Below are 25,623 nucleotides of genomic sequence, written 5' to 3' on the forward strand. Positions count from 1 at the left end.
CTGAGACATTAATTCTTGACTTGGGGAGTTTATGTTGAGTCTGTGGTGCTAGTGGGACATTCAGATTTGCCTGTATAGGAAGTCAGTGGATGTAGATTTGAGAGCAATAGTCATCCCCGATGTGGTCACATCCTGAATGGGGCCCCCGAAGGAGAAACTATTCAGTGAGCTAAGGGCCAAGAACATTTAGAGGGGAGGAGGAGAAGGAAGGTGAGAAAATGGAGACAAAAAAGGGTGTGGTCCAACAGTAGAATTGGGTGTGTGTTGCCAAAGAGCCCAGAGTGGCTGGCATGGCAAGAGGAAAGGATGTCAGCTTGCCAGAAGTCTCTGTGAGGTCTGAGAAAATGTGATTGGACTTGCTGGAGACCCTTCAGAGAGGGTTCTAGAAGGTTTGATGGGAGCAGGACCTAGACTCAGTCTGCTATCTGCTGGCTGAGGGGGCCAGTGTCTGTGTCCACATCGGCAAAGATGGAATAAAAATAACCACTTTTGGCCTTGCTGTGGAATGAGATCCAGAAGAAGAAAGCTCAGAACTCCTTTGAATGGCTCCTTTGTTCTGGGGATCGTGCCAAGTGCCGTTGTCCACCGTATGAGAGTCCTTTGGACACCCTCACGTGACAGGCCGACAACGAGAGATCGTTACCACCCCTCTGAAAACTGAAGATTATAATGATCACAAAAGTGAATGGGAGACAGGAAGGAGCCCCAGAGAGAGTTGAGTATTCATTCACAAAACCTGAAAACGCGTGGACTGTGGAAAATAAGAACCACGGCTTGGGCGCCTGGGTGGCCCAGTAGGTTCAGTGTTTGCCTTTGGCTCAGGTCGTGATCCCAGGGTTCCGCGATTGAGTCTCACCATTGTGCTACTTGCTCAACAGGGAGTCTGCTTCTCCCTCTCCCTGTGCCTGCCACTCTGCCTACTTGTGCGCTCTCTCTCTCTGTCAAATAAATAAATAAATAAAATCTTCTTTAAAAATCTTAAAAAAAAAAAAAAGAAAAAGATGAGTGGTGCCTTGGCCATCTTTATCAACCGGGGAAAGGAAGAGCTGGAAGGCGTCAGAGGGAGCGTATGCTTCTGCCCCTGGCCCTCCGCCTCTGCGGGGCTCTGTGTCAGAACCCTGTCCCCTCTCCTCACCACCCCCCACCCCAGCGTGTCTGCCCCCCACACTGCAGTCATTTTCCACACTCACTCTCCCTGTGATGAACCAGTCTCTTCACTCCCGTGAGCCTGCCCTACCACCAGCAGAGAGAGCCCCTGTGAGCACAGACCCAAAGCAGCCTCCCACCCCCTCCCAGTCGTTCCTTGGGGACTGGCGGCAACTGGTTGCATGCGCTTCGCCCTCAGGCCCTTTCTCCTAAGTCACCACCCCCTCACTCTGCCCAGCCTTTCACCCACTTGGCTGGCAGGGAGGACCTGGGCGCCCAGCCACCCTGGCTCTTCTCTTTTGTTCCTGAAAAAGAACAACAATCACAGTGAGGTCCTGGCAGAATCCCCAGGAAGCTGCTGTCCTGGGGAGGAGGGATTCTTTGGGGGCAGGGGAAAACCATGGGAACCTCAACCCTCTCTGAGATCACCCCTTTTCCTAAGTGGCTCCGGGATCAGCCAGGTACTGGGGGGGTTTTCTCTAGGGGAACAGTCTCATCGGCCCCTCCAAGTAGTGACAGCAATCAATAACAGAGCAAGAGAAGGGCAGATGAGGGTGAGGCGGTGTCTGCTTGCCATGGGCTCCCTCTGGCTTCAGGTGTTCCTCCAGTCTCTTCTGGACTGCCACAGGGTCCCCCCACCCTGGCCTCCCACACCCTATCCCAGCCTGAGCTTGCCTCCCGAGGTCTCTTCTGGATCTGGGCATAACCAACATTTCTGCCTAATGAATCTCCCCGCCTCCCCCACGATAAAGTTCTCCGTCCTTTGCAAAGCATGCAAGGCTTTTCCCAATTTGAACCCAGCTCGTGGCAGGTCTTCCGAGAACCGTGGCTGACCCCATTCCCCTCTGTTCTTCCTCATGCATCCATCCATCCACCCGCTCAATCATTCACACACTCATTCACGTTTTCGGCAAATGCCTTTCTGCCCCTACTCTGGGAGGCGTTATGATAGGATCTGCTGGGCACCCCACACTCTGGCTGGTCCCCACTTCGTGCCCAGCCTCAGCTGGACTCACTGCCTTTTAGATCTTGGCACCTTCTCATGGTTTGCTCCTAGCCCGCAAGTCTCCTCCATGAGAGAGTCCCCAAGTCTCCCGTTTGGATTATCACACCCGAGTTCCCTGACCTTTTACATTTTTTCACTAAAGTTATCTATATATTTGTGACAATCCCACTTTTGGAAAAAAAAGAATCACAGTCTTGCTTACTGTTTCAGTACACCTTTAGCAGACATAAAAGTCAGTACTCACCCCCGGGGGTCCTTGTTTCATACTCTTTTACCCCGTGAGCCCAGCTTTCTGGCTCGGATGTCTACTGCTTCTCTTTAAAGCCAGAGTAGCCTTGTTCTCTTCCCGTTGTAGTTCATGACATGGACGAAGCACACTTAGAACCGCTCCCAGGACGGCTACTTAGGAGGCTGACCACCATGACAATGGCACGAAGGGGACCCCGTGTGGCCTCCACTGTCCCACCCCCCGCCCCCGGCCCCACCAGCTGGCTAGAGTGATCTTCCTACCAGCCCTGCTTTAGGTTGCTGCCCAGCAAAGTTTCCTACAATGGCTCCTTTCCACTGACCTCATTAGGAGAAAGGTAGGGTGATGTCTGGAAAGTTCGCGGCTGTGCGAGTGGCTAGCCACAAGCACCTGCCTCGTTCGTCAAACCTCAGTCTCTCCAGGTTATAGTTCAATAGAACAACCTGGGTCCTTTTTGTCCTCGAACACAGGCCTGCTCGGCTCGCCCCATAAGAAGCCTGTGACAGACAAGATGTTAGGGCAGCAAAGGCAACTGTAACCGAGAAAGCCAGCTAACCGAGAAGAGGGTAGACTGATGTCCCGAAAAACCATCTTCCCATCTCGGTGCCATGAGGGTTGTTTAGAGAGGGAGGGAAACAGGAAAAAGAAAGTGCCTAAGGTGCCACCTGATTGAACAATCAATCAGGTGTCTTCAATAAACTTGTGCCAGGTTCTTTAAGTTCCCTAAGGAACTCTAAACAGAATTGCTTATCCTAAACTTATCATGGGCTTAGGGAGTAACAGGTGAGAACATGCTGATTAATGTACTTCATGCAATGTGTTCTGTCTTAACTCAGTGTTCCTGTTAAAACCTAAAGGTCAGCTCGTTCCTGCAACAGGGCTTACACCCTCAAACAAGTGGACTGTGCAGTAACAAGGGAGAAAGACGTGTTCAGGGCACAATCAGTTCAAGATGGAGTTAGCCCTGCTACCCATTCACCTCACAGGGTTGGGCTGAGAAGCTAATGGGGAAGGGGGGTGTGCCCGCACTCGGGGACCTAGAAATCATCCCACTGAAATAGGAGGGCCGCTTATGAACTCCTGATTCCCGAGGCTGTCCCCCTCCCCCCACCTCCCTCTGTTCATCCTTAAATTCCACTTAGCCTCAGTCCACCTTCAGGATCAGGGATCGGGCACCAACTCCCCAGCCAGCTCCGTCCAGCTGGAGTCTGGGGGCCTGCCTCTCCAACCTAGCCATTCGATGCCTCCATCTTTATTTCCTGGAGTCTGTCGGGTACTACCGTCCACTGCGTCGTGTGGGGTCGGTCCTGTATGGCTTCCCTGTCCGGTCGCCCAACTAGCCTGTGTACAGGGACCTAGAAAGGACCGTGTCCCGCCCGTCGCCGCGCCCCCTCCCCTCTCCCCCCACCACCATGGCGCCTAGCACAAAGAAGCAGAGCCGAGGTCCCACAATTCTTTCTTCGGAGAGCGCCTGATCACAGGGTTCAGAGCCCGGGACGAGTCCGAGGCCGTCTCGTTTGTCCAGGGAGGCTGCAGGACGGCGCCAATGGGCAGAGCCCGGACAATGCGGAGACTCCCGCGTCCCGATTCCTGCGGGCCGGGGAAGGGCGTCACCCGGGTGGCCCGTGAACGTGCCTATGTCAGGTGCATGCCCCGGAGCGCGCGGCGCCCAGCCCCCGTCCGCGCTCCTCTGGGATCTCCTACGGCGCGCCGGGGCTCGAGCGGGGCCGTTGCGGGGGGGTAGGGCGGGGAAGGGAGGAGGTCGGACACGTAGCGGCCTCGCGGCCGGGCTAGACTCTGCGCGGGCGCGCGGGCGGGGGAGCCGGGGACCGCCGCTCCAGCCCGCTGGCCTTCGAAAGATCCTCCTGGGCCAATGGCAGGCGGGGCGACGAGCCCGGATTGGTGCAGGCGCTCTGCTGATCACTGTGGAAACCCGGGCGGCGGGGAACGCGGGAGGATGCGGAGCCGTGGGCGGGGGGAGCCGGAGGGGCCGACAGAGGAGGCGTCCAGGTCCTGAGCGACCCCGGAGTTTTTCCAGAAGGGAAAAGTCCACGGCGGGCTGGTGGGAGGAGGGAGGGGCGGAGGGAGGGGCGGAGGAAAGGGACCGCTTGGGGGCACTGGGAAGCCGGGAAGAGTCGGAGGGAAGGCAGGGGAAACTGCCTAGCTCGGGCGAGGAGGCTGGGGGAGGCGGCGCCGGGGGAGGGGGAGTAGGAGAAGACAAAAGCCGAAAGCAAGGAGGGCCCGGGCCGCACACTCGAGCTGCGGGCGTGGAGGCTACAGTGCACGCGGCATCCCGACCAGCAGGCAGCATGGGGAAAGGGGGGAACCAGGGCGAGGGGGCCACAGAGCGCGGGGCGCCCATGCCCACCTTCAGCTGGGAGGAGATTCAGAAGCACAACCTGCGCACAGACAAGTGGCTCGTCATCGACCGCAAGGTCTACAACATCACCAAATGGTCCAGCCGGCACCCAGGGGGCCAGCGGGTCATCGGGCACTACGCGGGGGAAGATGCTACGGTAAGGGCGTGGGGGCTCTGCTGCCACCTTTCTGAGCCGCAGGCCGGAGTCCGAAGCCACGGATCCCGGGGCTCCAAACCAGACCTCCAACGCTGAATGGAGCGTGGGGCGTCCAGGAGGCAAGGAAAGCGCTTCTCCTGCGCTCGTCCCCCGCCCCAAATCCTCATCTTTTAGGACGGCGGGGGCCACCCTGGCTAGCGGGGTCGGATTTTGGAGCCCGGGAGGCAGGAGCGCGGCGGAGATCCAAGCGGTGGCGAGCCCGGTTTGCCGCGCGCGCTAAGGAAACACACCTCCCATCCTTCCGCCGGGTTCGCGCGGAGCCGGGTACTCCCCAAAGGGGGCGCTTGGGCCCCAGGAGTCTGGCAGCCCCAGCGTGGAAGATGGCCGCTCCTGGGCGCCGTGGACCGGAGCGGGAGACGGGCCAGGTGTGGGACTCCGCGCGCCCCTCACTTTCCAGCCAGAGTAGGGGGCGGGGAAGATAGAGGCCTGTCGCTAAGGCCCTGAGAAGGTCCGCAATGGCTGCCGCGCACAGACCGTCCGGGAGCTGCTGTTCTCATGCTCTCAGGGACTACCAGCACCCACCCCAAGGCTCGGTTCTTGGGCTTTGGGGTGGGGAATTGGAAGGAGGGTTTGCAAAGCCCGGGCGAGGGCGGGGGGGGGGGGGGCAGCAGCGTGTTTTTCGCAGCACTAGGCTGGCTTGGCAACAGGTCCCGCCTGGCCGGGGTTACTCTCGGACCTTGCAACTACTCAATGGTCCTCTGTTTCTAAATCCTGCCAGGAATGTCCTTCCCTCATCTGCACTCCTGAAGGTACTGGGTGCAGAGAGGCCCACGGAACCCACACCAGAAGGCCCCTTCGGCCCCTCCTGATCCCCAAGTCCGCAATCCTGGCATCTCTTGAAGATGCTTCGGGAGCCCAGAGGGTGGGAACTGGAGAGAGGGAACCCAAGGGAGTCCAGGAGGGAAGAAAGGGGCCTCTTGGAGGCAGCAAGTTGGAAGCCACTGGGGAGGGGTGAGTAGGGGAGAGGTCATGGCACAGGACGCCTAGTGCTGACCAGTAGGCGGCTTTTGCAGTCCTAGCTGTATGGGCCCCTGCCCTACCGTGGAACTTTGGATCTCCCTACCTCTTCCAAGTCTTTTTGGGACAGGCCTACACAGGCAGGCCAGACCAGGCAGTTACAGTCTTGGCTAGGAATGGCTTACGGCTTTGGTGAGCGGGGTCCAGCCGAGTGCAAGCTTGAGAAATTGGTCATCATGAGATGGTGCCTACAGCTTCTGGGCTCATCTGGTTTTACCTGCTTGCTCGGGAACACTGCCTCAGCCTTGGGGGCTTGACGGCCCACCACAACTTCTCAGGCATACGGTTTTCAGACCATCTGTGTTATGGGTCCCGTGGCCCTTCCCGCGACAGTTTGTGGAAGCTGGATAAGGGCAATTCTCAGATAAGAGACCTGCCTCCTGGTCGAGGTCTTGCTACTGTGAAATACATTCTCTGAGGTGGAGAAAATAGGTACTGTGTGGCAGAGTGCTTCCTAAGCCGTGAGGAAGCACTAGAAACATTGCTTCTTGGCCCTCGTCCATCTGGCAAGTGAGAGAAGAAGGTGAGGACTATGGAAAGTGGGCGACAAGGAATCAGGTGGGAAAACGTCGAGATTTGTGTGTTCTGGTGACGCATGGCACAGCCCTTATCCCCAAAGCTCACCACTTTCTAAGATGAGGCTTTTAGGGCCTGGCATGGGCTAACTGGGGATACGGTACTCTAACATGGAGTAGGCGACTAGATTCTCCTCTCTTTGCTGTCTGGGACCAGGGCAGGGAAAGGCCATGGGCAGCACAAGGTTGTATGGGAAGACGGCTCCAAGAGGCGGGGATAGGCGAGGAATCAGGAGACCCTTGTCACAGGCCGTGGGGCAGGTGGCTTTGCCCCTCTGAGCACGGACTTCTTCCTTAAAGCTTGGGGACAGAGTATTCAGGCCATGCAAGTCGGGGAGGGATGGGTCAGCAGATAAGAGTTCGGATCCCCAGGAGCTCCCAGGGCCCTGTTTTGAGCTGATCCCTGTGCAGTAACAGCCTCCTAAGAGGCGAGAAGTCAAGGAAGCCATTCTTGGGACAATTCAGGACCCCAGTAAGGGGTTTTCCTGATTCTGAGAAAAAGGCCTCGAAAGTCAAGACCACCTCTTCCCAAAAGGGTGACCTAGCCAAGGGCAGTTGTCATTTGGTGCTTCTGCAGAAGTAAGAACTTGGCCTTGCCTGTAAGAATACAGGTGCTTAATGTTTTCAACTCACAAAACGCATTCATGCCCATTAGTGCAGCCCGCCCTCGATTAGACCCGCAGGTATCTCTCCTTGCTCTTAGGTTTAAAAACCTTGCTCGAGTTTGAAAAACTTGCTCCAGTGGCTGCGCTCAGCCCTAAGCTCAGGATCTACCAAGCCCTCCGGCTCACCTTCCCTTTCCCCTGTCTTCCTCTCTCTCTCCCCCCCTTCCCTTCCTTTTCCAGCTCTCCTGCCCTCTGGCACTCCGCTGCTCTCCCCATTGGCAGAGGGAACCCTCCGAGTCCCAGGATGTCTGCTTTTCAAGGCAGGTGCAGAACTTTCCCCACTTGGGGCTTTTCATCTTCAGCTACGATTCATGACACATTTATTTAGTGTCTCCGCGTCTCTGAGCCTGGCCCTGGGCGTTAAACGGAACAATTCAGAGCATGACTGCATCTGGTGGGTTTGCTTCTCTCCTTCCTCTCACGCTGGGGCTTGACGCTAGACCCTCTCCTTCTAGGTCTGTTCTCCAGCTTTTCCTGCCCCGTCCGCGTCAGTCGCCTCTCGGAACCCAGGGAAGGCGAGGAGAGGTCAAGGTTCTGTCTATCTGCGGACCTGCTCCCGTGTTGTTCTTAGGAAAAGGCGACTGATTGAAAACAGAACAAACCTCCCTCCTTTAGACAGGGTGGTTGTGGTGTTTGGAGGCAGAGGACTTAGGTTTTTAACCCAGCTTTACGAATTCCTAGGCAAGGCGTTGCCACCAGGCTCCAGGGGGCTGTCTCCAACTTTAGGACACAGGGGTGAGGGATCTTAATGGGGGGTGCCTTAGCCTCCTGTGTGTGTATGTGAATGTTCCCAGCACACAGGCTCGGGACTTCAGGAAATCAGAGACAAGAGTGTGATGACAAGTTGAGTGACCCCATTTTCGCCAAAGGAAAAGGCTTTGACTGTACCTCTGTTTGTGCCTGGAGGCTGTACCTTCTGAGCGGGATTAAGGCAGGGCAGTCCCATTCTCCCGGGCTACATCCTTAGGAGAGCACCCGTTCACCCTCCTCCCGCTACTTAACACTTGTGAGGGTCCCTTCAGTCTCTGTGGGACCCATGCAGGTGCTTACGTTCTGTGCAGTCAGGCCCTTCCCATCCTGGGGCCTCGCATGTGCCAGACATCAGCTGAGATGCTCTGCCGCAGCCTCTATTGCTTCTTTCCCTGGGATGGCGCACAGTCCAGCTGCTCGGCCGTGGAGAGGACGTTGGGGACTCTGTCTCTAGCTGAGAACTCAAGGAACTTCTTCAGCTTCTCCCTCTTTAACCCCTTGTTCTGCAGAGTCCCGGTTCCCAGGACCGTTCCCTGCAGCCCGGAGAGCCTTTGGGGTGCTCCTCCCATGTTCCCCGGGTCCTGCGGTCTCAGCTGGTCTCCACTCTACGCCGTGGGGCTGGGTCTGGGGAAAGGGTCCTTCAGGCAGAAGTTGGCTGGCCTTGGCGCTGGGTGAGGCAGAAGCAGGAAGTGTGGCACACGGTATCTTCCATTCTGGAATCTTTGGCCGTTCCTCCCGCAGCCTGCCCTCTGCTCCCGCAGCACACGCACCTGCCCGCCTGAGGACTGTTCCAGTCTGCTCTCAAGCCGGTGCTGCTCCTTTCTCTTCACCCTTGGCCCAGGGCTTCCAGAAAGCGTTTGGCCTCTCTTCCTCTCAAGTGAGGACAGATGCTGGTCCAATTCTTGCTCCAAAGTCAACATTTGGATTGGCCCCATCTTACTTTGCATGGTGACCTCCTGATCCAGCCAGACACTTTAACAACCCAGCAGTTCCTGGGAACCTTCTGTAGGAGTGGGAGGTTCTTTTGTGATACTTTGAAGAGGGAGATGCCAAAAGTGCTCAACTCTCAGCGGGAAGGAAGCTCGTTTTGATTGAGACGTGTGTATCAGCATTGGAAAACTCTAGAAGTAGGCACACGGGCAGTGAGATGGTGGGCTGGCAGCTTTGCCTCCCTCCGTCTCTTTCTGTCTCTAGAATAGGACCTGCCTTGGAGTTCGGTAGGGATTAGTGGCTTATGCACCCAAAGCCCGTGGCTCGGTGGCAAGCCCTACGTGTCTCAGGATGTGGCAACTCTGCCACCACCGCAGTGGGGGCTGGAGAGGTTGAAGAGTTCTGTTGTCTCAGGAGCGTAAGCCAGGTTGCCCAAAGGAGCGCAACAAGGGTATGAACATGATTGCAGAGTGGGTGTTTCTTGGGGCTAGAGGGAGCAGACCGGACCCTCACGTTCACTTGTGAGCTCTCCTTAGGCTTCCTCGTAGGCCCGGGAGTTGCCGTGAGTGAGACGGCTGTGGCCCTTCCCTTGTGGAGCTCACTGAAGTCTAGAGGGGAGAGAATGACATATACGGAAGTAAGTCCTACAGCTTGTGAATTGGTAACTGTTATGAAGAAGGCAAAACCGGGCAATGTCCAAGAGAGAGCGTGGGGCTGGAGGGTGGTTGGGAAAAGCCAGCCACAGGGCACTATGGGAACAGGGCTCCCAGGTGGGAGGAAGTGCCGAGCAAAGGCCCCGGCATGAGCACGAGCTTGGTGGGTTCAGAGGTGGTCTTCACCTGGCCTGCTCAGAACGCCGTCAGACCTACTGTGGACAGCCAGACGCGCTCTCAGTGCTTGGCTTCCTCAGCTGGAGGAGGCGTGTGGTGCCACAGCCCTGGAGTCAGGTGAACTTTGGATTTGATCCTGGCTCTGCACTTGGAGCAGAGAATGTTCCTTGCTTGCGCTCCAGGGTCTTCATCCACACCGCAGGCCCTGGGCCTTCTGGAACGTAAACGAGGCTCCTGACTCGTTCCCTGTCACGTGGGGAGGTGAGAGGCCACCTGAGAGCCTTCCAGAAATGGCCAACGAATGGTGTGGGCTGGGACAGGAGTCTGTCTGTCTGTCTGTCCATCTGTCCATCGGCTCCACCGAGCTCCCCAGTCCAGGCGGGGGCTTGAGGGCATGACCTGGACCTGGGGGTGGGGTGGCGGGGGCTGGAGTGGGCAGTGGGTGCTGGCTGAGAAATGAGTCCCGCTTGCAGACTTGAATTTTACCTCCCAGTGAGGAGTAGAGAGTGGTGGTTTAGTTATCAGACACAGCAGTTGGCTCTCAAGAAACTGCCTTACCAAAGGCTTCCCGTCGTTTCTGGAAAGCCGTGGTCTGATCGGGGGAGGACCAATGAAGGAGCTTCTGTAGGCTCTGCCTCTGGAAGGCAGTCCGGCTCACCACCGCACCGCTGACACCAGGCCCTGCCTTGGATACTGCTGGAGGGCCTTCCCCCAGGGCCTCTGGGCTCAGTGGGGCTGGGAAGGGCCTCACTTAGCAGAGGTCGCTGAGGCCGGGGTGGGGTCAGCTGGCCCAGAGGACAGAGCTGGTTTGCGCCAGCCAGTGCCTGCCCTGGGCCCCGGAAGGGCCTCACGTCTCTTCTCTGAAAATATACTTGATCTGATCCTTTGCCTCCCTCCCGTAGAGGGGCACGGACATGTTTTTAAAACTGTACAAATTGTTTTGTTGGTCTGTTTTAGACACAAATAAAATAAAGACCAGGTAAAAAGACGCAATGCCAGGCATGCAGTAAGGAATTGGGAGAGGCCTGGCGATCACAGTCAGGAGATACTTTAGTGGGGAGTTTAAACATGCTTATGAGTTGTGGGTACTTTCCTGGTTCATCCCTCATTTTAAAAAAATTTGAAGATTTCCAAACATGCAGAACTGTTGAAAGAGTAAGGGAACACCTGCATTTCTTCATCCAAGATGCACTAATCTTAACATCTTGCCATATTTGCATCCCCCTTCTTTGTATATTTCTTTTTTTTTTTTTGTATATGATTTTCTTTTGCGAAATCCCGTGAAAATAAGTCGTCTCAGTTATGCCATCTCGTCCCTAAGTTCTTCACCACCTGCTCCTAGGAATGGGGACATTCTCTAACATCATCACAATATCTTTGTTGTGATGAAGAAAATGAACAGTAAGTCCTTCCTATGACCAGATACCTGGTCCGTATTCAAATTTTCCGATTCAGCCCCCAAAAGGTCTTGTGGAACAGCTGGGTCTTTATTTTTCCCCCCCTCCAAATAGGAGCCTTTCAAATCAAGCATTACATTTCTTTTTTTTTTTTTTTAAGATTTTATTTATTTATCTGACAGACAGAGATCACAAGTAGGCAGAGGGGCACGCAGAGAGAGAGAAGGGGGAACAGGCTCTCCACTGAGCAGGGAGCCTGATGCGGGATTGGATCCCAGGACCCTGAGATCATGACCCGAGCCAAAGGCAGAGGCTTAACTCACTGAGCCACCCAGGCACTCCAAGTATTGCATGTCTTATAATCTTCTTGTTTTATCTTTTTCAGTTTTTTAAAAGCTAAATATCTCCTCCCAACACACACACACACACGTGCGCGCACACACACACACACACTTTTTCCCCCACGATGTTGATATTTCTCCTGGTTTCTCATGGTATCATTTGACTTTGTTCTCTGTCTTGCAGTGTGTCAACATGTGGCTCACTGCACGCTAAGTGTTTGCCGCTAGGACATCATACCCATGATGCCAGCTCATCCCCAATGAAAATGTCATGTTTGTTAAGGAGGTGACTTATGTAATAATATAGATTTAATATAGAATATAAAATAATGATTTTAGTAACACAAATAGAAAAAAGCCCAGAAGGAAACCAGCTAAAATATTAGCCAGTGTTACTTGCTCTCTGGGTGGTATCTATTTTCCTCTTGGTTCTTGTGTACATTCTTTAAACTTGCCCAAATCATGCACGTTATAACTTTATCATTGGAGTTATAATAATAATATTATTATTATACCATATTTTAAAAAATTTTTAAAAGATTTTATTTATTTATTTGAGAGAGAGAGCAAGAGAATGAGATTAAGCATGGTGGGGGGAGGGGCAGAGGGGGAAGGAGACTCCCCGATGAGCGGGGATCCCCGACGCGGGGCTTGATCCCAGCACCCCAGGATTATGACCTGAGTTGAAGGCAGACGTTTAACAGATTGAGCCACCCAGGCACCCCTATTTTTTTTTTTTTTTTTAATTTTAAAAGCAACAGTTGGGTCCCAGCCCGTGTATCTCCCTTCAGGGGTGCATTTTTCTGACTCGCCTGGAGGCGTCCCGAATGTCTGCACACACCCCTCTGGTGTGCTCAGGGTGGAGACCGGGCACCGAGGGATCTGCCGAGATGAGGCCGGAGAGAGCATCTGGGCCAGGTCCTGGAAGGCCTTGATCAGGGTCCAAGTGGGGACACGGAGAGCTGCTGCTGGTTAGCCCTGCCCTCCCCGGGTCTGAGGTCTCCCACTCAACGCCTGCTCTCCGCCTCCCCAGGACGCCTTCCTCGCCTTCCACCGTGACCTCGACTTTGTGCGCAAGTTCATGAAGCCTCTGCTGATTGGAGAGCTGGCCCCGGAGGAGCCCAGCCAGGACCATGGCAAGAACGTGAGTGTGCCCAGACCAAGCAAGGAGGGGAGGGCTTGCGGGGAGAGGGGGTGCCTGCCTAAAGACAGAGAGTGCCAGGTATGGGCCACGGGAGCCCCCACCCAAAACCTGGGGCCAGGCAGGACTCCGAGACTCCTCCCCGGTGAGCCCCTTCCCTGGCCGCCAGCCAGCCTGGGCTGGCCCCTCGCTTGGGGTGATTCGTTCCCAGCCTCCTCACCTCCCAGGTCTCTAGGTAGGCTGGGCCCAGGGTCTTCCGTTCTGGTCCAGTCCTGTTGTTTTCTCTCTCCTTCCCTGGGAAATAGAGCCCATTCTGTGTGCCAGAGGCCAGCCGCCCTTCCCCCGGCTCTCCCTGCCCCCGGAGCTGACCTGGGGTTCCATCCTGCTCCTCCGCCCTCCCCAGCTCCCCTGCAGGCAGGCAGCTTCTCCTCTCTTCTGGGTCCTGTGGGCTCCCTCCTTCCCGACCTTGCTTCTCTGGCCCTACCTGCTTTCCCCACTTTCCCTACTTACATGGGTGTCAGCCACTCTTCTGATCCTTTGCCGCTTACCACCCAGCCTCCCAAACCTGGCTCCCTCCACCCATACGGCACCCCACCCCTTTCAAAGCACCTCTTCCCCCCACCTGACCCCTGCCTCCCAGCGGCTTCCTTTCTCCCAGCCATGCTCACGTCTCTGGAGTCGCCCCCGGCTCCACCTGGGCCTCCCCGGCCCCCCATCCCCAGGACCCACTGAGCTGTCCTGCCTCCCTGAGCTCTGAAGGGGCAGGGATGTTGTCCAATGGTGGGTCCCCCCTACCACGACCCCTGAGACTCCACAGAGTGCCAGAGCAAGTAGGGGCAGAGTCGGGTGGTGCAAAAGTGCGAGCTTGTATGTATGTGTGTGTGTGTTATACATACTTACCCTGAGCACACATTTTACCATTTTAGCCCATTTTAGATGCACGGTTCAGTGGCTTTGGGACACATCACATTGTTCTGCAAACTTTTACCACCATCCATTTCCAGGACTTACTCACCACCCCAAATTATAACTGTCCCTGTGAAACATTAACTCCCCATCGGACATCCGCCCGTGCCCTGCAGCCCCGTCTGGCACTTGCCTACTCCCGGTAGCTCCATGGTGTGGAATCATACATATTTGTCCCGTTATGTCCGGCTTAATGTCACGGAGCGCCAGGTCTGCGAGGTCCATCCCTGCGGCAGCGGCCGTCAGGCTCTCCTGTGTCTCAGAGGCCAAATCAGACTCGGTCGTGCAGAGAGACCACGTCCAGGCTGGCCAGGCGTCCACTGATGCGTATGTGGTTTGCTCGTTCCGTGTGCCGTGGGAGTAACGCCGCTGTGAACATGGTGTGCAAAATACCAGCTTTCGAGTCGGAGCCTTTCTCTGCCACCGACCTGGCTGGGGCCGAACTCGTGATGTGCGGCGCTGGGGAGGCCCAGGCAGAGGGCTCGGGCGTGGTGCACCGTGGCCGGGCTTCCTCGGGTCACAGGCCTGTGGGGGGCCCCTCTTGGCCACCATTTCCCCCTGCAAGAAGACGTTGGTCCCCTCCAGCGCGGCCGGGTGGCTGACACCTCCCCTGTGCTCTTGTTCCCCAGTCCCAGATCACCGAGGACTTCCGGGCCCTGAGGAAGGTGGCCGAGGAAATGAACCTGTTCAAGAGCAACCACCTGTTCTTCCTCGTCCTGCTGGCCCACATCATCGTCATGGAGAGCATTGCCTGGTTCATCCTCTTTTACTTTGGCAATGGCTGGATTCCAACCGTCATCACGGCCTTTGTCCTTGCTACCTCTCAGGTGAGGCGTGGCATCCGGTGAGGGACCGGTGAGGTCCCCCCACTGCCCCCACCCGCTCGCAGAGGCCGGGGACGTGGGAAAGCTGGTGTCCTGAAAGCGCCTCTCTCCGCAGGCCCAAGCTGGATGGCTACAACACGATTACGGCCACCTGTCTGTTTACAAGAAGTCCACCTGGAACCACTTTGTCCACAAGTTCATCATCGGCCACTTAAAGGTAAATACCAGCAGCCCTGGGCGTCTGCCCATCAGTTAGCGGCTGGCATGGCCTCAGCTCACTCTGCCTGGGGCCAGGTGTCCTCTCGGGTCAGCGTCTGTGGCCGCAGAGTACCGTGGCATGCCCGGGAGCCAGGCCTTCCTGCTGGGCTGCGCTGGGCTCTGGGACTCGGCGAGCCCTCCCCACCTCCGCCCTTCCCGGCCCGGCTCCGATCCTATTAGGCGGAGAAGCAGGGTACTGGTTATGAGGACAGGCCTGTGCCGCTCTTGTGTGTTGACTCCGTTGTTGATGTTATTTATAGTGTTTACCCTTTATTTAAAAACGTATCTTAAAAATCCCTATTAGCCTGAAAGGGAGATGCTGTCAGGGAAGTCTCTAGATAAGAGACAACGATCCGCTGAGCCACAGGACCAGAGTTGTTTAAGCTCATGGGGAAGTAGTTCCTCTCACACCCCCTCTCCGGCCCCCCGCCGATGAGGAGGTCACCCCACAACGCGTTACAGCAAGGCAAGTCCGTAAGAAGACAGGTTGGCCTTGCCAGCGACCTTGTGCTCACCCGATTGGCCCATCTCCTTGATTTTGGAAATAAGTCCTTGCCGGCTCATTCTGAAACATCTCGTTCCCCAACTCAGCCCTTTCCCAGCAGCACCCAGCTACTGTCCTAAGAAAGGCTGTGTCCTAAAGAATCTCATCCCGCCTCACCCCGGCTTGGGAAGAGCTAACTTGTCTGGGTTAAGCGGGTCCCCCCAACCTGCCCCATGACCCAGATCCCAGGGAGCCCGTGGCCGGCCGGCTGTGGATCTGGAGGGGGGCAAACTCCAGCCGAGCTAATAACCAGGCGCCTGCAGCTTGCCTGGCCCTGAGCCTGCGGAGTCCTGAGAACCTGGTTTCTTTCCAGAAGTACAGGGGTGAAGGCAGAGGGCGTGCACAGTAGAATGCTTTGTTTCATTTCATCCTCTTGTCTGCTGGATGAAACCCTCCTCAGTGTTGAAAAGTAACATTTCACTCCCAACCCGACCCACGGTATCCCCACCCCCTTAACAAAGATGGGCTGTGGCCTGTTTCCAGATTCTGGATGGCAGCTGAGAGGGCCTTTCCCGCCTGACGTCCCTCAGTTTTTGCAGGGCCCAGCTCTCGTGTTGGATGGAGGATGAGGCCAGGACAGAGGACTGGCCTCCCTGGAGAACGTGGGCTCATGATGTCAGAGCTCTGGAGTGGGCGGAGGACGGGGTCCTTGGGCTCGGAGGTTCTGCACTCACGGCTGGCTGGTCCTCCCCTTGGCTATGTCTTCCTTGCTGTGTGTAAGCCGGGGCCCAGCCATGCAGCTCAGCCCGGGGTGCCCCAGAGCCAGGAGCCTCACAGCCGGTGGAAACCGCTCCGGCACCCCACAGTTACACGGCTGCGGACAAGTCTTGTAGATCTGTCTGCTCTCCTGGTTCCCTTTGTTGGGAAGAAAGGGGGTCGGCTTTAGGGAGGTCCCCAGAGGCCCTGCTCTCTTGAGTGGTTTAGCACAAGCTGGTAGGGAGCAGAGAACAGGGTGCCGGGAACCTTGAGGGGCCGGGACCTGCTTTCTACCCGCAGCCTAAGCCACTGCGGGATTCCAGCATGGGCTCTCCCCATCCCGACTTCTGGTCTCTTCCGGCGGACATTTCTTCCAGAGGATGACCCTGTACAAAGAGTTCTGAGCCATCATACCTCTTTCATTGTTGGGCATTGCACACCAGATAAGATGCATAACACAAGGCCAGCACCGTCCAGACTCCACTCTGGATTCAGAAACCAGGAGACCCCCAGCCTTTCCATGCATCATCTCGGGCCTCCAAGGGCCGGGGACTAGGGTGGGGCAAGTGAGGCACTCGCCCGGGCACAAAATTTAGGGGGAGACCAAAAAGACTCGGCAATCAAGGTGAAGACCATTCTAATGTGTTATTTATTTATTTATTTATTTTAAAGATTTTTATTTATTTAATTTGACAGACAGAGATCACAAGTAGGCAGAGAGGCAGGCAGAGAGAGAGAGTGGAGGAAGCAGGCTTCCCGCTGAGCAGAGAGCCCGACTCGGGGCTCGATCCCAGGACCCTGAGATCATGACCCGAGCCAAAAGCAGAGGCTTAACCCGCTGAGCCACCCAGGCACCCCTCTAATGTGTTAATGCCAAAGAAAAAATTAATGCCAAAGTTAAAGTTAATGTTAAAGTTAAAGTTAATGCCAAAGAAAATCTACAGAGAACAAAATAGCGACATTTTGAATAAAGATCAGGGCTGGGCTGGGCCATATGGGAACCTGAGGCAGAAGGAAGAATCTGTGGCCCTATATTTGCGTTTGTGTGTATTCTTTTTTTAACGGTGAGTTAGTCTTTTTCCTCAGAACATGAAAGTTAGTTGAGAAGTGTTTAAGAGTTGGGAAGCCAGATGGATAAAAAGTCCCAACATTAAAAGAAAGTATATTATTTGTACCGAGACAAAGTTTATTATTTTACTTTAGTTTAAGTTAGTTAAAAATTATTTAAGGGGCGCCCGGGTGGCCGAGTCAGGCATCCAACTCTTGGTTTCAGCTCAGATCATGATCTCGGGGTCAGGAGATCGAGCCCCATGCCGGGCTCTATGCTGGGCACGGAGCCTGCTTAAAATTCTCCTCCCTCTCCCTCTGCCCTTCCCCCACTAAATTTTTTTTTTTTTTTTTTTTTTTTTTTAGTTTTTAAATTAAGATTGACAGTTGGTGGGGAGAAGTCATCCAACTTGGCAATTCTCTCATTTGAAAATGAGACAAACCGTAAAGTCAGGTAGAAAGCGTTGCTGATGTCTTTGGGACCATTCGAGCCAGGAGTACCCATGTTTCTGCTTTCCCTTGAGCTCTGACAGGGTGCAGCCCAGGAGTTTGGGGCTTGATCCTGGGTCTCCGGCTCCACCAAGGGGACTTTGGCTTCTGGAGCAGTCCACACAACCCCTGCCCTGGCCCCCAAGCCCTCGCCCAGCCTCTTCCCTCTGTCAGGAGAATAACCCTCACTCTCACTCTGCCTGGCCCCATCCTCCAGGTTCTCTTGTCTTTCCTGGCCCCATCTCAGTGTGCCCAGGGCCCCTACTCTGCCTCGACAGGCAAGGGCTTGCCTCGGGACCCCTGCTTCATCCCCAGGGCTGCTCCTTATCCCAGGCCCAGCAGGACTTCTGGGTGGGAAGTCTAAGTAGGGCTCTGCCGAGCTCTGTCCAGAAAGAGCCCGACAGCCTCCGCTCGCTGACTCACCCGCCGGGGCGTTCACAGCTCACCTCTCTTTCCTTCTTTCATTCATTCCACGAACATCCCTGGGTCGGTGTATTTTAAACATCGCCGTACTCCTAACATGGCTGGCCCCTCAATTTCTTTGTGCTGGAGACTTTCCATGTGACCTTTCCCAGGAGTCGGGCTCCTTCTGGCTGGAAAGGTCAATGTGTCATCTGTTCCTCAGTCCTCCGAGCCCTCGCTCACTGACATTTTTGTTTTGTTGCTGTTTTTCCGCTCTGATGGGTTTTGAGACGCACGTACTTACTGGCAGAGGCCACAGCAGTGCCCGTCCATGCATCTCTGAGTCCAAAGACTGTGTTTGGGCCAAAAGTATCTTCCATGTAAGATGTTTGTTTTAGCAGTTAGGTCTCCCTGTGGATGGCCAGACCCTTGGCCTAAGCGTTGAATGATTAAGATGTAGTTCACCAGTAGAGTGAAGTCAGAAGGGTTCCATTTCCTTCTATGGCCTCAGGACAACCTGGGGGACAGGCATGCTTCCCACGTGTGCCAAGAGCTTGCGTTGGTGAGACAGAACTTTATGACCTTGAAATAAATACCCAGGCAGTGCTTCTTGTCTCCTAGGCTCATGGTTTTATATTTTCATGTTAGAACCTGGGAGCTCTTCCCTGTTCCTGCCCGTGATGGCATATTAAGCCTTCCTGTGGCCTTCCGGGGGTGGGGGGGACCTCCCTGAGTCCTCACCGCTCAGGGCAGCAAGACCCATCTGGATGTTGGGGTGTCTCCTGCCAATTGCTTATAGAATATTCACAGATTTATGCAACCATTGTCCTAATCGATGTGGGAACACCTTTGTCACCCCCAAAAGAAGCTTCACCCCTCTTAGCTGCTGCCTCTCCATGTCCTCATCCCTCCCACGCGTCCCCAACCCCAGGCCGAGGCAACCACTGACCTCGCTATCTCTAGATTCTCTAGTCTGGACATTTCCTCTAAATGGAGTCACGTCCGTGTTCTTTGTGTCTGGCTTCCGTTCCCTCAGCATGAAGCTTTCAAGGCTCATCTACAGTGTGGCGGGTGCCTCCTACCTTTCTTCTACCTCCTACCTTGCTGCGGCCCAACCATTTCCACCTGTTGGTCACTTTGAACGTGCGCGTACAATTTTGCGTGGCCACGTTTTCATTTCTCTTGGGTACGCACCTAGGAACACAATCCTGGGCCACGGAGCAGAGACCACTTCTTAACCATTCCTGAAACAGAAGTGTTTCTGCTCGTAGAACACGGCCCTCGGGGGTTGTGTGGAGGCAGAGGTGGGGGTTGGGGCTCACACCGGCCGAGGCACTCGCCGCTGTGGCTCCAGCTGGCCTCACCCGCCGTTGCTGTGGGGGGGAAACAGGCCCGGAGGGACGGCCTGGCTTGGCTCCCTTCACACGCCCCAGCCTCAGGGCGGGCAGGGCGGCATTTGGAGGCTCGGGGGGCGGGGATGGGGGGCCGAGGCCCTGTGTATGACTGTGGGTGGAGTCGGTTCTGAGTCTTGGCGGTGCTGGGGACGGGTCCCCCAGAGAACCGTGCCACTCATCCTGTGTGTCCCCCACCCCCACCCCAGGGTGCCTCCGCCAACTGGTGGAACCATCGTCACTTCCAGCACCACGCCAAGCCCAACATCTTCCACAAGGACCCCGATGTGAACATGCTGCATGTGTTCGTCCTGGGCGAGTCGCAGCCCATTGAGGTAGGCCAAAGGGTCAGTGTTGATGTGGAGATGGGAAAAGTGTGCCCCCTGGGCAGGAACCCGGGAAGGAATCCTGTGGGCTGCAGAGTCATCCGAACACGTCTGTACCTGGTGTCTACCCGGAAATCCTTCTCGGGCGCCCTGGATGATTCAAGCTGGAATTTCTGGATGATTCAAGCTGGAATTTCGATGGAATGACCTTATGCATAAATAATGAGTCTTAGGTGCCTTTCTCCCTCCCGTGGGCTGGGGAAGAACACTTCCTAGCTGGTTTCTTCCTGGGGGCCAGGGAGCTCTCGTCCTGGTTCAGCAGGCAGGCACAGGTCCAAGCCTTGAACGTGGTCCCCAAAACCAGCTCAAGGAAACCTTGCTGAAAGAGTCACAGTCCTCGATGGCAAGAGGGACCCAGCTTGGACTGGTCCAACCTGCTTCCCTGGACGTGACAAAGGGAGTCTCTGCGGAAGGGGTGGATGTTTCAGAATCCTATGGTTCAGTAGCCAGCCTAGGGCAAGGCCCCGATCTGACAGGTCGTTTACTTCCCCTGTAGGACACGGTCTTATTTTTATGTTAGCTCAATTTTTTTTTATAAATTTTTTAAAGATATTTTTTATTTATTTGACAGAGAGAGAGAGATCACAAGTAGGCAGAGAGATGGGGGAAAACAGGCTCCCTGCTGAGCAGAGAGCCCGATGCGGGGCTTAATCCAGGACCCTGAGATTATGACCTGAGCCGAAGGCAGAGGCTTTAACCCACTGAGCCACCCAGGCGCTCCCAATTTTTATTATAAATAGAGAACTTACCTGTGACACACATTTAAATATCAGAGAAGTATACACAATTATGAAGTGAATCTGCTATTCCCTCCATCCTCCCCCTTTGCCCCAAATCCCATTTCCCTGAGGATAGCCCGCAGGACATAAATCCTTCGAGGTTGCTTTTATGTACACATTCATTTTGTTTTTATTTATTTTTTAAAGATTTTATTTATTTGAGAGGGAGAGTGCGTGTGCGTGTGCAATCAAGGGGAGGGTCAGAGGGAGAGGGAGAGGCAGACTCCCTGCCAAGCAGGGAGCCAGACACGGGGCTCGATCCCAGGACCCTGGGATCACGACCTGAGCCGAAGACAGACGCTTAACCACATGAGCCACCCAGGAACCCCGGCACATATGCATTTTAAAAACTAAAATTCAGGGCACCTGAATGGCTCAGTGGGTTAAAGCCTCTGCCTTTGGCTCAGGTTATGATCTCAGGATCCTGGGATCGAGCCCTGTGTCAGGCCCTCTGCTCAGCAAGGAGCCTGTCTCTCTGCCTGCCTCTCTGCCTACTTGTGATCTCTTGCTCTCTGTCAAATAAATAAATAAAATTTTTTAAAAAAGAAAAAAATTAAAACTTAGACATTCTGTTCTGTAACTTGCCACCTTACCAGACCCGGACCTCTTTCGGGAGTCCAACTGCGTTGGTCTTTGCCTGGGTCTGTCTGGTGATTCGGTGTATTTCTAAACCATGATCTAACCCATGTTATTTTGTAAGATAGGAAACCTGTTGCTAATTCTGTTTCTTTTTAATCAAAGCACCCCCCAATGCATTTAAAAAATGCCCTCATTTAAACACATTTCTTTTTTTCTTTTTCTTTTTTTTTGAAAGTAGAGCCCCTATGGGATAGCCCCTATGTTAGGGTTTAATTTACCAAAAAATCTACCTGTACTTTGCTTTTCGGAAGTCTGGTGATGAAGTAAGCCCAAGTTTAGAAGATCCTGCTGCTTTTATGCAGCTCTTAGTCATCCTAGTGCCGGGCACAGAGGAGGGGCTCCGGAGTGGCTCAGTAAGCCCCTGTCAGACGAGGCCCACTGAGGCAGGAGCAGGGCCTCGGATTCCCACCTGTGCTGTATTCCCGACACTGTTGGCATCCGAGGCTTGGAACGAGGCTAGGGGAGGGCCTGTTCTTCCAGTTCTGGCTTGCACCTTGCCTTTCCCATCTCAGTTCCATCCAAGAGAATATCTGAGTCAAAACGCGGGTTTTCTGCGACATTGTCGATCGTAGAGGAAATTAGCCAACACGCCGTGCTTGGGAAGCCGGCAGTCTCGCTGACCAGGCAGGGATTATATTCTCTTCCAAAGTACGTGCTGTTTGCCTCCTGCTTCTAGCAAGCGGCTCGCTAGCCTGGGTTAGTGGTGTCCAGATAATGCAGCTAATTAACTGGGGGCCTTCTGATGAGCGAAGACAAGGCTTCCCTTTCTGTGTGAGGCTCCAAGTTAGAGAGCTGGTGGCTGTCCTCTGCCAGATGTCGTCTGGGTCCCTAGCAACAGAAACCTAGTCTCACAAGCTCTGCTGGCAGGAGGGCTCTCCGCTCTTCGATACGGGCTGTGAAGCCTTCTTCCAACACCTCCCCTCCAGACACCTCTTGAACGTCAGCTTTGAGGCGGGTGCTGGGTGCGAGATTTCGGAAATCTGGTTATCCTGTTGTTAGTAGCATTTGAAAAACCACAGCTGGGACCACAGTACCCCATGGACATCCTCTCCTCTTACACACGTGTGAAGGAAAAGGCCAGATTATTTGCTTTGTTCCTGGTCGAGCAGTGTCCCCAAGGGCGTGCTCCCGCCCTGCCAGCAGTGGGTCCAATGGCCTTATCTTTTGCCAGGCCCATTTGGAACACCACAGCAGGGCCACCCACCCGGCCCCACATCACCAGACTTTGGGCCTGTTGAGCAAGCCTCTGGCTTCCAGAGCAAGGAGGTCAGGCCTCTTATCTCCAAGCCCAGGTAAACAAACCAGCTCCAAAGGGCTAGGGAGAAATTAAGTAGAGCGATCTCAGCACTGAAGCCCCTTTCCTTGTGAGTTCTCTGCCTTTTGGTCTCATTTATGACTTCTGGGAGGATTTTGTTTGTTTTATGTAACAAGAGGTATTCACTTCGGGGTTTTTTTTTTTTTTTTTTTGCCACCTGCTGATTCCTTTCATTTCTTTCATGCTTAGAAAGTTTTTGTTTTTGTTTTTGTTTTAGACTTTATTTTTAAGTAGTTTCTCCACCCACTGTGGGGCTCGAACTCACAACCTCGAGATCAAGAGTTCCACACTCTACCGACGGAGCCAGACAGGGGCCCCAAGAAAGTTGTTCATATGTATTATTTCCAGTGTTTTGCAGCTTTGCTTTTGAACTAACTTTGGCCAGAAGGGCTGTGAGTAGGTTGGTGTCCGCCTCTCACGTTTCTGGAGTCAGCCAAGTTCCCCAGCACCCCTGTCAGGGTGCATGGCCCCACCCATGCTGGGGGCACCCCCTGAGCCCCGCACCTAGGCTGGGCGGTCAGCCTCACACAGGGACGCCGTCTGCGAGCCTCCGGCAGCCCTCCATAGCAAGAGTCGCCGTCCTCACGCTCTGTCAGTAAGGCCTGTTCCTCAAGCCTCTTTTTCCTTCTCTTAGAAGAGTTTTATACTTTTCTTTATGCATCTCGTGGGTGTTTCTTTCCAGTTCAGTCCTGGGTCAATCCTGCTTTGGTTATGGGGATCGGTGTGTCTCCAGTGTTTCGGGAAGCTGTTGATTCTAGATAGTTCGCTTCTGCCCAGCTGGTGTCCACTCAGGCCTCTCTGGGACTCTAGTTGTCTTTCAGTTGATTCTTTGGGGTTTCCTGGGTAGACAGTTACATCCTTGAAAATAATGAGAAGGTGCTCTTTCTCATAGCTCCATCCTTTTATTTCTGGAGCTTCCAGAACAGTCTTAAACAGAGGTGAAGTCAGTGGCAGGCTTCGCCCCTCCTTTTATCTACCTGTCACAGCCCAGAGGAGAACGGGGATGCCATTATCCTCGTGGCACTGAGGCCGGCTTTCGGAACCCAAGTGTCTGTGCCTCCCCACCCCAGATCCTACCTTTCCACCCATGTGGGACGCTCTCTCTGCCCCACCGCCTGTCTGCAACCGACCCTCCCAGCTGCCTGCTTCAGGCAGACCTTTGTGAGCTGGCCAAGGGGACCAGTCCTCCCTTGGAACAACCAGGGTCCCCCTCCCATGGGCCGGGGGCCTTGTCATTCTGTGCATGCCCAGCCTGGCCACGTAGCTCATTTCTCTCTGTGAGTTTGCAGGTTCCCAGAGGCAGGGACTGGGCTTGGTGACAGCTCCCCTCCCCCAACCTTGGAGGGACAAGGAAGGCCCTTGTCACTCCTCAGACATTTTGTTCCAAAGCTGGAAAGTCCCCGGCACATGCCCTTGGCATGCACTCCAGCTGCGATCCCAGCCTAGCCCGGGGTCTGTGGAGAGGCAGGGCCCAAGAGGGCCAGCCCAGCCTGGGCAGAGGGGTGGGGACCTCTGGGAAACCGGGGCCACCAGGGCTGGCAGGGCGCCCCCTCCCTTGGCCCCGGTTTGCCTCCCCTGTGAGCCTCTGCCTGAGAATGCGTCAAAGGGAGCTGTCGGTCTCCACCACGACGAGCCACCCTGTCCGAGTGAAAGCACGCTCTGTCTTCCCTGAGTCTTGCCTAGGACAGCCCTGCCACCCGACCTGCCACCCGAGCTTTCTCGGGAGACAGAGGAGGTGCGGGGAGGAGGGCAGACTCTCACTCAAAGTCCGCACACCCAGCACTGTGCCAGGCCTGGCACGTGGGACGTCATGTCACCTTTGCTTAACCATGAACGAGGGGCTACCAACACGCCCATTTCAGAGATGGAAGACCCAAGGCCGAGAGATGTGAGCTAACTTGCTGGAGGTTCCAGTGGGAAAAGGCAGCACCACCACCCAAACCCAGGCTATCTTGCTCCAAGCCGGGGCTTCTGGGTCCTGCAGGAACCTGCCCGGGGCCACCACCTGCTGGACCCTAGGGAACGGGCTTGTTGGGTCACTCCGGCTTTCCAATGACTTGAGATGCCGGGAACCCTACCCCCAGCTCAGTACGTTCTAGACCCCTCTTCCACCCCTCCCTGTACCCATGACTTACGTGGCTAGATGTTGGCAGAGAGCTGAGCCAGCAAGTTAGCCACAAACTGGTGCTGTGGGCCAGCCAGACCCTGACAGGTGGCCTTGCAGTTTGCAGCCCCACCTGAAGTCACTGAGAAGGGAACAGACGTGCAGTGATGGTCTAGTGTGTCACCACACACGGCCATGTGTGTCTCTGTGACCGCAGCTCTGTGACGTTCTGTCCCTGAAGGACTGTGACGTCCACCTCATCGGTCGGTCCTCCAGTGGCCCTGGGAAGTGCCCATCAGAACCCTTAGGACCCACAGCTCATGGCGGGGCAGAGGAGGGGGGGCGTGTGTGTGAAGCCCTCTGCCCAAGTACTAAACTGTGTCTGAGGCCCGAGGCCCTGCCTCCCAGAGCCTGGGAACCGCCAGGGTCCAACAGAGAGGCCCGGGGACCCGGCAGCTCACGCAGGACCATCTGCAACACGGAGGAGCCACATGGGTGTGCCCACAGGCCAGAGGCAGCCAGGCAAGCATCAGTGTATGTGATCTGTCGCTCTCCAGGGGTCACCATAAATCGGTGGGAGTGGTGTACCTACTACGGAAACACAACTTCAGATGAATTCCCTGGTACCCCCCGCCCAACCCCAGCAGCCTAGGCACCTCCGAGTCCTTCTACAGGGACTCTCTGGTCTGCCCACCTGCCTGGGCCGCCCTTAGTGTTCTCTTCCCAAGAGTCTAACCAACCCGAGAGGGTCCTTGGGGCCTCGGGCCACCTCCTGGGGTGACCCGTGGGCAGAGCTGGGGCAGGGAGGGCTCCTGTTTGGGCCGAGAAGCCTGCAGACAGAGGCTGGGCCTGCGGGTCTGTTTCCTGGCTTCTGAGAGGAGGTTAGGGCAGGATCCAGGGGCCTGGTCTGTAGACCACGTGCTCCCTAGAACCCCAGACCACAGTGTTCCCCACCGGACGGGCCGCTGGGGGTGGAGGGGTGCCCCTCCACTCCCTCTTCTGAGAAATCTTCCAAGGCCAGCCTCGGGCCCGGCCTTAGTGATTGTCCTTGTGCCAATGGCCACACTTTCTGGGGATGAGTGAGACCCCTGCCAAGGCACAGGAGACCACACGCGACAAAGGGGTCAGTTCTAGTGGCACTTCAGCCTGACGGGCTGTCACT

General features: G+C 55.3%; 1 protein-coding gene across 3 annotated transcripts in view; it reads left to right on the forward strand.

Moving 5' to 3' along the window:
* Positions 1-4,232: 4,232 nt before the first annotated feature.
* Positions 4,233-25,623, forward strand: part of FADS2 (fatty acid desaturase 2) — a 31,439-nt gene continuing 10,048 nt past the window's right edge. The window contains exons 1-5 of one of the 3 annotated variants that reach the window (XM_032356956.1): positions 4,233-4,915; positions 12,514-12,624; positions 14,217-14,414; positions 14,527-14,628; positions 19,448-19,573. In XM_032356956.1, coding sequence (XP_032212847.1) covers positions 4,709-4,915; positions 12,514-12,624; positions 14,217-14,414; positions 14,527-14,628; positions 19,448-19,573 — 744 coding nt within the window. In that variant the 5' untranslated portion in view covers positions 4,233-4,708. Of the gene's footprint in view, positions 4,916-5,280; positions 5,341-12,513; positions 12,625-14,216; positions 14,415-14,526; positions 14,629-19,447; positions 19,574-25,623 lie in introns of those variants that run through there. The other 2 variants (XM_032356955.1, XM_032356957.1) reach the window with 2 other exon arrangements.

Source organism: Mustela erminea, chromosome 9 (assembly GCF_009829155.1).
Source record: "Mustela erminea isolate mMusErm1 chromosome 9, mMusErm1.Pri, whole genome shotgun sequence".
Taxonomy (NCBI): domain Eukaryota; kingdom Metazoa; phylum Chordata; class Mammalia; order Carnivora; family Mustelidae; genus Mustela; species Mustela erminea.